Source organism: Patella vulgata, chromosome 2 (genome assembly GCF_932274485.2).
Source record: "Patella vulgata chromosome 2, xgPatVulg1.2, whole genome shotgun sequence".
In the NCBI taxonomy this organism is placed as follows: domain Eukaryota; kingdom Metazoa; phylum Mollusca; class Gastropoda; family Patellidae; genus Patella; species Patella vulgata.
In genome coordinates this window covers 25053777-25066069 of record NC_065880.2, presented here as the reverse complement: position 1 = coordinate 25066069, position 12293 = coordinate 25053777, and the positions used below count along the sequence as shown (strand labels likewise).

At 33.1% G+C, this 12293-nt stretch overlaps 1 protein-coding gene across 4 annotated transcripts in view; it reads left to right on the top strand.

The window, feature by feature from the left end:
• The window catches only part of LOC126810727 (small G protein signaling modulator 3), a 42529-nt gene that overhangs the window by 23481 nt on the left and 6755 nt on the right, over positions 1 to 12293 (top strand). For all 4 annotated transcript variants that reach the window (XM_050535945.1, XM_050535944.2, XM_050535948.2 and 1 more), the window contains 4 exons: positions 8068 to 8138; positions 8310 to 8358; positions 8617 to 8702; positions 10070 to 10192. In XM_050535945.1, coding sequence (XP_050391902.1) covers positions 8068 to 8138; positions 8310 to 8358; positions 8617 to 8702; positions 10070 to 10192 — 329 coding nt within the window. The remainder of the gene's footprint in view (positions 1 to 8067; positions 8139 to 8309; positions 8359 to 8616; positions 8703 to 10069; positions 10193 to 12293) is intronic.

Genomic DNA, 12293 nt, shown 5'->3' with positions numbered 1-12293 from the left:
CCATTTTCTAAAGGACGAATAACATAAATAATACGAATGTTGATGAACTTAATTTATATGATTATTAATTGAAACCAATTTGTTTTGTATAGATCCAGGATAAATACTTATTTGTATTGGCTTCATTGGTGTTCATAGATTAGGGGCATCAATAACAATTTCATACACATCTTGTTTTAATCTTAAGCTTATTATTGTAGGTGTAAAGTTGGCTTACCCCAATATATATATACTGATCAAATTGATATGATTATCACTACAGTGACTGTCTTGGTTATGGCATTTATGAAACAAATTCTAAAGTTAAATCACTCTTTTAAGCTATGCTAATTTGTCTCGCTCATTTCATATATACATGTAAAGAAAATTATTCCGTAGTTAATTGTTTTATCTTATTAGGAGATTAAGGAATCAGCTAGGCGTTAATAAGTACTCATACCCGGTGTGTATATGATAATTAAGGAATTAACATTTCTAATATTAATATGCATTCGGTCACTGTGATGTCACTGGCATTTGAGCAGATTAAGAGTGTTTTCGATGATTGGCAAAGTCGTTTGTACAGGATTTTATATTTGCAACTTTCAGTGAAGATGGCTGAATTGATTTTAATCAGATTGGTGGGAACTTGCCGTAAAGTGTGTATATATAGATAGTAACAACTGGCTATATATAAGTAGGCCTACTTACATTTTGGGGGGGCCATTTTATGTGCAAATGCAGCTGTAATTTTGACCCTGTTGTGCTAGAATTCTCTTTATCTTCTCTTCTCTCCTTGTTAACTGTTCGTTTGTCACCAATACAAGCCATTCATGACTGGAACAACTGGTTTGCACAATAGTTATTTAAAACTGACAAAATCCGATATTGTATATAGAACAAATATAGATCTTGTATACATATATAAAAAAAAAGAACAATTATTAAACAGGATGCAGATGAACATAGTTTATATATAAACATTTAAAACTTTTAGTTGCTTTTGTATGTGGACGCAACAGTAAGGTGTGTACATTTATCATAGGGAAAACGGTTAAAGATAACATAGAATTGTTATTAAAAATGCCTTCTCAGCTACAAAACCATATTCAAATTAATCTTATCAAAATTTTTTGTCAAATCCCTCTTAAAACATTTTAATCGCAAGAACCTATCCAACGCCGTACAAATCTTGTGTCTTTTAAGGAAGGTCTATCTACAGATGGTATTTGTCGTTGCGCACTGTTCACTTAACATGAGTATATCCTTAGATTGTCTTCTGCCATTAGTCACTGTTCTCACAACCGCTAGCCATTCGATCAACAAATTACATGTACATGTGCCTCATACGTCACTCAAGCAGACAACAGGCCGATAGGTTGCCAATTAGTGATAACCTTACATTTGTGTCCTGTGCGTATCCCGTGGGTGTTTTTCAATGAATCCATCCTTTGTCTAGTAAGATTGTGTGTCCCTGCTTTCTTTATATATATATATTCCAAATTTGCCATGTACTTTTATTGGAAATGACCACCTTATAAATACTTTTGGGGGAATACATGTACATCTTTAACTTAGTCATAATTTAAGAACATCCAAAATTAAATGGTGTTTTTATCCACTCACCAAATCGATTTGAATTTAGCGGAGATGTCATGTGACAGTTTAGTTGATTTCATAGTACTTTGGCGAGTTCGTTAAATGCACCGATAAGCTGTAAACAATTCTTGTGGCTGGACATTGTCGTAGAGATTATATTGGTAAAAGTATTTTAATATTGCGGGCATTCATTTTCTTAATATGCAGTGTACGGTACTTATAATGGATGTGTGGATATGACTTCATGGTTGCCCATGGGCCTCTTAACAAGCATTTATTTCTCAGTTTCTCTAGTGTTAGATGCATGTTTGAATACTCATAATGGATGTGTTGTTATGACCCATGGGCATCTTAATGAAATGCCTTTAATTTCTGAGTTTCCCTAGTGTTTGAATACTCATAATGGGTGTGTGGTGATGACCCATGGGCATCGTAATGAAAGGGAGCAGGTCGTTTCATCCCACTACCTGTTCATCCCGGGCTGTTTCATCCCAAATTTACACGGGTCCTTTCATCCCACTTATATCGGGTCCTTTCATCCCACAAATTTAAAAACCGGTATTACATGAATTTGTAATATTTTATTTATACATTAATACCAATTACAATATGTCAATGCAATTTTATCATGAATAACGTCCAACTCCTTCTTTTGAATACGCCTTAGCTTATTTTCCGAATATTTTATTTATACAATGTCAATGCAATTTTAACATGAATAGTGTCCAACTTCTTCCTTTGCACAGGCTTTAGTTTATGTTCGGAATCCACACCAATTCTCGACATCAATTTCACTAAAATTACATCGCTTAGAATCGAGCGATGCTCATAGCAAAACATTCAACTTGTAATGCACTGTATAGTCATTTTCATGCATAACAGGATTGCCAGTGATAGAACAGTCATCAAAGAATAAAATTGCACGTGGTCACTATTTCGACACATGTTATCTTTAGATGTGTTACGATTCGCATTTTGGTATTCTAAATGAATTCTTATTCAGAATTCTTATATTTGGAGTTGTTGAGTTTCATTTCGTGAACGGAAATTAAATCAACGATCAGTTTTAAAATTAATTATGGTTTCGAATTAATATCAATCTAATTTGGCAATCAACATAAATTGACGAGTAAAAACTTATTTATTCCATACATTATTGTTTATTTAACAATAAGTAAGTGTTTAACAGTTTATTTAACGATAAGTACAACTCAGTTAATTGACTGCTATTATTATAATAACAAGCGGGATGAAACAGCCTGGGGTGAAACAGCCCGATGAAAAATTAGGTTGGGATGAAACAGCCCGGGGTGAAACGGTTGTGGGATGAACTGACCCTCATCCGTAATGAAATGCCTTTTATATCCCAGTTTCCCTAGTGTTAGATACATGTTTGTATACTCTGCATGGCATATATGTTATTTTTATATACAGCAAATACATCTATCTACATTCTTATTATAACTCTAAAGACAGTTCATATTAAAGTTTACACTATATTGATGTAATTCTAGCAAGAATTTGCCTTCCATTCATACACATGGTTCTAGAAACATTTGCTTAGTTCATAATGATCCTGTTTTCATCTGCTTTTGTTCTGATAAAGAATGTATAAGAATGATATAAAATTCATATCTATCTTAATGATATATAGTTTTACCTGATAACAATGTTACTTGATCTACATTCCATCTGATTACTTATATTGGCATATATACAATATACAACACTGGTCTTACATTTATTTATTATTCACAAATGTTTACACAATCTTACCTTGGAATTCCACTGCTCTTGAGAATCGCAGAGATTGTTTTTTTCTTTGAAAATCAGCCACATTGTTTAGCCAGGTAGTTTGTATTTTAGGAAAGTAATGTTAAGTGGATGTATGATTTTTCTCGTGTGTACGTAAAGTGAGATTTTGTGTACAATGCCAGGTGTTCACTATATGCTAGTACAGCCCTTGATTGATATTGATTTCAGTTCAGTAACCTTCGGGTCAATGAACTCTCTGAAGATTCCAGGTTTTTGAAATTAAATGGGGTTTTATGTCTTACTTTTTCTGCACGAATATCTTACTTTTCTGCACCAACCACCTGGTTTCTTCAAAACATATATTTATAATATTGAAACACGTCAGTATTAGATACTACCTTATATAGTTTATGGTATTTGTGAATTCAGATAAGATATTACCAAGATGTTCCTAATGAATGAGTATAAGATAATGGGGCAAAAATATTCTGCTGAGGACCATGTCTGTGCTCATAAATTTCTTAAATTTGTGCTTTAATCTTATTAAGTTTAATGCCTAAATGCACTTAGTTAATACGCCACAATGTGTGGTTTCTTAATTATGCATAATGCTTAAGATTAAGACAAGACATTAGCACAAATTTAATTACTTAAAGAGGCACCGTAGCAGCTATAATTATGAGTCGATAGGTAAATTATTTAGATGATATATGATTTGATTAATGAAATTAGATCAAGAGTATAGAATGTAATCCACCAATCCATTACCTTCCAATATATAGATGCTTTAATTTATTTATACAACCCACACAAAACATGCTACTTATACAATATACCCTATTTATTTATAAATCTTGTTAGATGTTACAGTTGGGGAAAGTACCATGCATATAGCAGAGTATTCAAAGTTTGAAGTTTTCTAAGTATACATAAATGTAGGTCTCTACTTTGCTTTATTAATTTCTACTTTAATATGTTTTCTCATAAATGTTCAATTTTATTTACCTCTAGGAGGTTTTTCTAAGTAAAATGTTCACTTTTATTTACCTCTAGGAAGTTTTTCTAAGTACACATATAGTTCACTACTTTTTATCCGATTTTAATGAAACTTGAAATATAGGTCTGTCTCCCAAAGATCTTGGTTCCATGATATATTGGCATATATTGGACTATAACTTTATGGATTATGGCCCCTGATTGTACAAAAAATCATGTTTAAGCTTGTGGACCCTCTAGAGGTCACAATTTTCATCCGATGTTGATGCAACTTGAAATGCATGTTTATAATCCAAAGATCTTGGTTCTTTTCGATATTCGTGCATATCGGACTGTAAAGATTATAGCTTGTGGTCCTTAGAAGTCACAATTTTTATCCGATTTTAATTAAACTTGAAATGTATGTTTATAACCCATGTTTTGTTTTTAGCTTGTTCTCTATCCATCTCTTGCAAAATGTGGGCATATCTTGCCTAGCAACTACTGGTTTTATGATTATTTGATTTGATCAAAGAAATATGGAACAATGAAGTTTTTCTCATAAAAAGGAATACTTTTTTTGTACTACCACATTTTTATATGGTTGTATATTGATTGTTGTCACCCATTATTGAAATAAAATTGAACAATATGTTCCGAAATGACCTAGTTTGTATCAAGTGCACGTTAAAGTTAAACCCAGTTTCTCTCTCTTTTTCTGAGTCTTCTGGTTTCTTCCCACTGCTATAGATTGTACCATATCTTAGTGACCTAGTTTTTGTTGAATCGATGTTAAACCCATTTGGAAATTTGTAATGTCAGTCTATCTATATAAGAGGATGAATCCTCTTGATTCCTACCATGTGTTTTCTTACAGATTAATCCATGATATATATCGTGATAGTGCAACCTATTTCTTACTCTTGTTTGAGATACTCAAGGTGTTGATGTGTTATTCAATCAGTTACAAAAACAACTTGTGCAAGATCGCTCAAAACTAAATTAGTCGGGAGAGAAAAGGCATTGTGCATAATATTATTTCAAATACAAGATGGTCATTGACCCTTTAACACTATCAGCTTGGTGCTATTCTTTCCATACAATTATTTGGTGTAGTTGAAGCAGATACAATTTGGGCTATGTTGATCAAGACTATATTTCTTAAAAGATGAAATGAATGGTGAATAGGCATTGCTGTCCTTAGAAAATTTGAATAATTGTATAATAAAAAATGAAATAGTAGTGATAACTAATGGGCTACTGGCTTCATGAGTAGAGCACATATGAGTGTTTGTTTTTTTTTTGGGGGGGGGGGGGTGATGAGTAGACCAGTCCTCGTGTAGGAGGGGAAAGCCATTGTCAGGGAAAGCAGAAATCAAATATAACTTGCATGTAGTATTTACATTTGAATTGATTGACATTCAAGTCAAGTAATTCTCTAAACAGGTCTGTAGGAAGTACAGTCAGGGTTATTTATACTTCGAGCTATGAGTATGATGAACTATCTGCACTGATGGTTTGTTTGGTCTTGGCTATAGTTTCAACCAGCATGACTTCAAAGCCTTCTACCTATATTAATATCAAAATGACACACTAATCTGTTCACAAATTTTCCCCATTTGATATTGATAAAAATTAGAATATGGTCTTACATCAATACATTCAGGATGGAGGACCCAACAAGGAAAGCTGTCTAGTCCTTCATATGTTATAAAAAAAACTGAGGTCCACCCTAGTACTTGTAAAAGAACTCTTGACAGTTGGAATTTGATTAAGAGTGGACGAAAATGCTGTTCTTCAGGCAAAATTTGACTCATTGCACACTGCAAGACAAATGCCTTTCTGCATTATCTCAGTTAATGAAGAAAGTAAAACGTCAAATGTTAAACCCTTTATCATTTCATATACATACATTCTCAGAGTCAGACTGGCCCAAAAAATGTTAAAAAAACAACAAAAAAAACTGATTTTAATCAAACTGGGTATGTGGTCCAGTGTCAATGAGATTCCAGAAGTGTACAAAGTTGAACTAATTAATGTAATTTGCTATATCACTTTATACCCATGAGAGCTCGGAAAATTTATAATTTGAACAAGATTTGTCAATTTTTTGCTGATTTGTTGTCCTTAACTTAATCTAAATAATAAATATTAGTTTGGGAACCATTTTATTTGATTTACACTAAGTTATTGTGCTGCAATTTCCTAAACCCTTTCAGTTGGCATACATGCCATAGTAGCCGCTCCTTGAGTTATAACTGATCAGGTAAATGGAGTTCTGGAAATGAGAGTTTGCCTTTGCCTCCTGGACAATTTTTAAACAAATGACCAATTATTTGCAACCCTCCGCCCACATAGGTAATTATGTTGAATCATAAATCTCTAGTAGTTCAAAAAATGAAGATTATGTAAAGCATTTAATATTGTCATTGTGATTAAAGCTAGTTGATCTACTAAAGAGAGAGAGAGAGAGAAATGGGGTTTAACGTCCACTCGACACAAACTAGGTCATTTCGGGACTAACATATGGTTTTAATTTTATTTACATAATTCGCTTGCGCGTAGGGGTCTTTAGCGGTGGGAGGAAACCGGAGGACCCGGAGAAAACCCACGAGGTTGGACAGGCGACCCTACTCCTTGCCACGTACAACCGGGGATTCGAAACCACGCCAGTCGTCTCAATGACAGACTTTATGATACAGCGCGCGCACGCTAACCATTCAGCCATCCAACCCCCCTGATCTACTAAAGGGTTCTATTATAGTAGTATATAATGTAAAAGTAGAGAGTATGTTGTACTGTTTGAAGCAGGTGGGTTGTAATGGGTATAGTTTGTTACCAGTATTAAAGGGGTATTTGATTTGACATGTTTACTTACTGTTGTATATATTTTACCTGATAGACTACATACTGTCTACTACTTTTTACATGTGTCGTGTCATCTATATTAAACCATACACCAGCTGTCTATTAAACATTACTGTAAATAGTGCATTAGATTAATAGCTTTGTACTGCCAGTCGTCTCATAAACACACAGACTACCTTTTACTTGTTCTAGTACATCTAGTAAACTAATACAAATAACATCACTTTTTGACGTTATGTCAATCAATTTGAATTTAAAAAAAAAAAACTCCATAAATAAATATCACGTAATAACAGACTGTTGCAGGATGGTTCTTGTCATGTGGAATGACAATAAAGATTTTAAATCTCAGTGACTTCTATACAATGTATATACTAGGTTGTTCATATAAATATGCAATATTAGCACATTTGTTGCCTAGTCATTCAGATGCGACCGAAAACTGAGGTCCACCCTGGAAGACTCCAGAGGCTCCAGGGTGCACATAAAGGTTTACAATTCGATGAAGATTAGGCAGAAATCAACTGTCCAGGAAAAAATCTCCTCCCTAGCATCGTACACATATGATTGAAGTCTTGTTTTGACTAGACTTTAGACTTGCTATCTTTTATATTAAAATGTAAAATAACACAATATCATAAGATTGGGTTACAAAAAATGATCAGCTATGCAAAATAACACAATATCATAAGATTGGGTTACAAACAATGACATATAAGCTATGCAAAATAACACAATATCATTTATGCAAAATACACCAATACTAAAATGAAAAAAAAAAAAAAAATGTTGTAAAACTTGTCTTAAAAATGGACTAGTACGCTGAATAAGAATAAATATGCTATAAGATTTTTGTAGTTGATCTGTTAAAGTGTATTTGTTTATTTACAGGCAGCTACAAGAGAGGTAGAGAAAGATTTTCAAAGTGTTTATTCCAGATTGGTATTATGTAAAACTTACAGGTAAGCACACAAATTGAATAATTTGAAACAGTTTTTGTGCTTGATATATAGCCAATACACACTAGTCGCTTTAAAAGATTACACTGTACCTTTATATTAATTCTTTTGATTCATATTTAGATATTTTATTTGTTTTTGTATAATAGAGGCTTATGCTGATTTTTTTTCTAGGTTAGATGAAGACGGTAAAGTTTTAACACCAGAAGAAGTTATGTACAGGGTGAGATGTAAATTTATTTAATGCCAAAATTTGTTGTGACCGGTTGATTTCCAATCTTTCATACATACAATATAATTACTCGGAAAATGTTCTTTACATTTGTTTCAACTAACCTTTGTAAAGAATATATAATATTTGATTTATGTAGTTGTCAGTGTCATGTTTGGGTCTATATAATAAATAAGTGAATTAATTGATGGTATAAATAGACGAGGAATTTTAGAAGAATTATAATTTTGATTTTTATCTTACTTTCAGGCTGTTCAAGCGGTGAACATATCTCATGATGCTGTGCATGCTCAGATGGATGTTAAATTTCGATCACTTATTTGTGGTGGCCTCAAGTAAGACATAAAGCTTTTTGAAAATTGAAACTGAACGTACCTTTATGATGCAATCAGTTGTTTGTGTTTCTGTACCCACATGATGACAGATGGCACTCTCTATAGATTTATGTAACCACATATTGGAAAGAACATTGGCGTTATTTATTGGTTGATCATTCCAAGCAATTGATTTTGAAAAAAAAAAATACTGATATCATCCTATGGGTTGACATCTAGTAGTAAAATGTATGTCTTTTGCCTGACACAAATATCTATTTACCAGCATCAGATGATGATCAGATATGAATCAGACAAATATAAATAACAATTTGGGGCTTTTCTGGGGATGCAGATTAAAAGCTTACTTACACTATGATGTCTGCTACCATTTTGATACGTCTGTCCACAATTTGTTTGTGGACACTCTATAGGTCACAACTCTTATCTGATTTTGACGAAAGATCTTGGTTCTTTTCGATATTGGCATATATCGGCATATATCGGACCAAAACTTCATGGATTATGGCCACTCCTTGTACACAAATTGTATAAAAGAAAATGTAACACCAAGATTGTGGACCCTCTAGAAGTCACAATTTTTATCTGATTTTAATTAAACTTGAAATGTATGTTTATAACCGAAAGACCTTGATTCCTTTTGATATTTGCGCATATCAGACTGTAACTTCCTGGATTATGGCCCCTGATTGAACGAAAAATCATGTTTTTTAGATTGTGAATTCTCTAGAGGTCACAATTTTTATCTGATTTTAAAAACTGTTTAAATATATCACCATTCCACCATAATAAAGGCTGAATTCGGATTTCGGGAAAATCAAAACGAAACTGCATGACAAAATGACTGCTCTTTGTACACAAGTTGTGTAAAAGTATGTAATACGAAGGTCACAATTTTTATCCGATTTTGATGAAACTTAAATTATATCTTTATAGCACAAAGATCTCAGTCCCTTTCGATATTTGTGCATTTCAGACCATAACTTTCTGGATTATGGCCCCTGATTGTACGAAAAATCGCTTTTGTTTTTAGCTTTTTCTCTATCCATCTCTTGCAAAATGTGGGTGTATTATGAAATTTATCACACAAGCGATATCTAGTACTGTAGAATGTATTATTGGGTGATAAATATGTTTAAATCCCAAAGATCTTGGTACATTTTCATATTGTCGCATATTGGACCGTAACATCCTGGATTATGGTCCCAGTTTGTAGCATTTCTGCTCCTCTCTTACGAAATGTGGGCGTGTTGAATATGCTTGATTAATGGAAATATGCTATGATAATTGGAAATATTTAACAGGTACCTGTTTGGGTATACCTGTACATACACACACAAAAAAATCATTTTCATGGATTATTTCAGTGAACAAGTTCTACATCTATGGTTGGAAACATTATGTTCTTGTGTCGAAATTGTTGAGAAATGGTATCATCCATGGTCTTTCATTAGAAGTCCGGGTTGGGTGCAGATTAAATGTGAACTCAGGTATGTTTAATTATAAATTATATTTTTTAACAGCAGTCCAAGGATACCCAGAGGTAAGGCATCCACCTTTCAAATTTTATATATATTTCATGTTGTTCAATGTTGCTATATGATGTTAATTGAAGATGCAATATGTAAGAGCTAAATATGCCAATTGCAGATTTTTTGTCCCCCAAGATTCGAAGAAAGCAGAGGACTATTAAATGGATCTGTCCGTCCATCACATTTTTTGGGGACACAATAACTTCTAATTGAGCTAGAATGTTCAGATTTGGTGTAGGTGTTTATTAGGTGAATGAATGCCTTGACGGAATTCGTAGATGAACATTTTCTAGTTAGGCTAAGCAGAGATAAGCAATTTGATTGGTTTATGCTTTGGGGCACAGTAACTTTGGTTCTAATTAAGTGAAAGTGATGAAACTTGGTGTATAGTTTCATTATATTTTACCTTGACTAAGGTCGATGATGTGCATTTTCTGCTCAGGGTAAGCAGAGCGATAAGCAATTTGATTAGTTGATACTTTGGAGCTTGATAACTTTGATTCTAATTGAGTGAGAGTGGTGAAACTTTGTGTATAGTTTCATTACATCAATACCTTGACTAAGTTCGACGATGAGCATTTTCTGCTTAGGCCAAGTAGAGACTTCAATCTGATTGGTTGAGACTTTGGAACACGATAACTTTTGTTCTAATTGAGGTAGAATGTTCAAACTTGATGTAGGTGTTTATTAGATGACTGCCTTGATAAAGGTCATTTGTGTGCATTTTCCACTAAGGCTAAGCAAGGCTAAGCAATTTGATTGTTGAGACTTTGGAACACGATAACTTTGGTTCTAATTAGGTGAGGGTGATGAAACTCTTGAGTATAGATTCATTATGTCAATACCTTGACTACGTTCGATGATAAAAGATTTTTCTGTTTAGGCTAAGTAGCAATAAGCAAATTGATTGGTCAGTACTTTTGAACATAACAACTCTGCTTTTAAACTTGGTGTAGGTAATTGTCTTGACTGAGTTCAGTGATTAACATTTTCCAATAAAGCTAAGCAGAGCTAAACAATTCCATTGGTCAATGCTTTGGGACAAGATAACCTTGATTCTAACTGATGGAGAGTGATGCAACTTAGTGTATAAGCTTAGTTTTACTACCAGGTACTTCAAAACCTTGACAGAGTTTCATCGTGAACATTTTCTAGTTGGACTAAGTATAGATAATCAGTTTGATTGCTCGATACTTTTCAAAAAGATAAATGTGTAATTAATATGTATCATCTATTTATTTTGGGATTCCAGCATGAGACATCAGCCTCACTGTTGGCTCGTTTTTGTTCTAGCTTCAAAGTTCAAATGTATATATATTATTAATTAGGCATTTGCACATAATCAACTCTCTAGAACATCGGATGACCAAGATGTTGAATGGATTTGACTGTAATTTTATATATACATGTATTCATTTTTCGTTATCTTTTTGGGCAAGTATAATGAAGGCCAGCTCTTTATCCAAATCTTACATAATGCATCTTGAATATATTATGTGTTATTAGATTATATTGACACTATTTTTTTGCTCTTAATTTTGGTGGTTATTCTACCTTTGTTTCTTTTCATTCCTTTTTCCGTGGGTTGGGACTTCTTATTTCTCTCTAATTATAAGATTTAATATATTTGCTTGCTTTATAATTTTAACAAAAGATAAGAACACATGACAAACCAAACTTAAAAATGTATTTTTAATACACATAGATTGTAGGTGTAACCGTTTCAATGAGAATTTAAAGTGACAATAAATTCATGTCAATGGCAATAAATTCATGTTAGTCAAAATAGATTGCCAATGTATAATGATACTAAATGTTAAATATGCATATTAGTTTAAAAATTCAAACGGTTTACGTTCTGAAATAATTTGCAGAAATTAATAAGCCTTTATCATATTAAAGCGGGGTTGGGTGGCCAAATGGTTCAACAAGTCTGTCATTGAGTCAAGTGACATAGTTTTGATTCTCTGATTGTACTTAAGGTCACATGTCCAACCTCATGGGATTTCTTTTGGTCCCCCAATTGCCTCCCACAGCTAAATTATTGCAAGCAAATTAT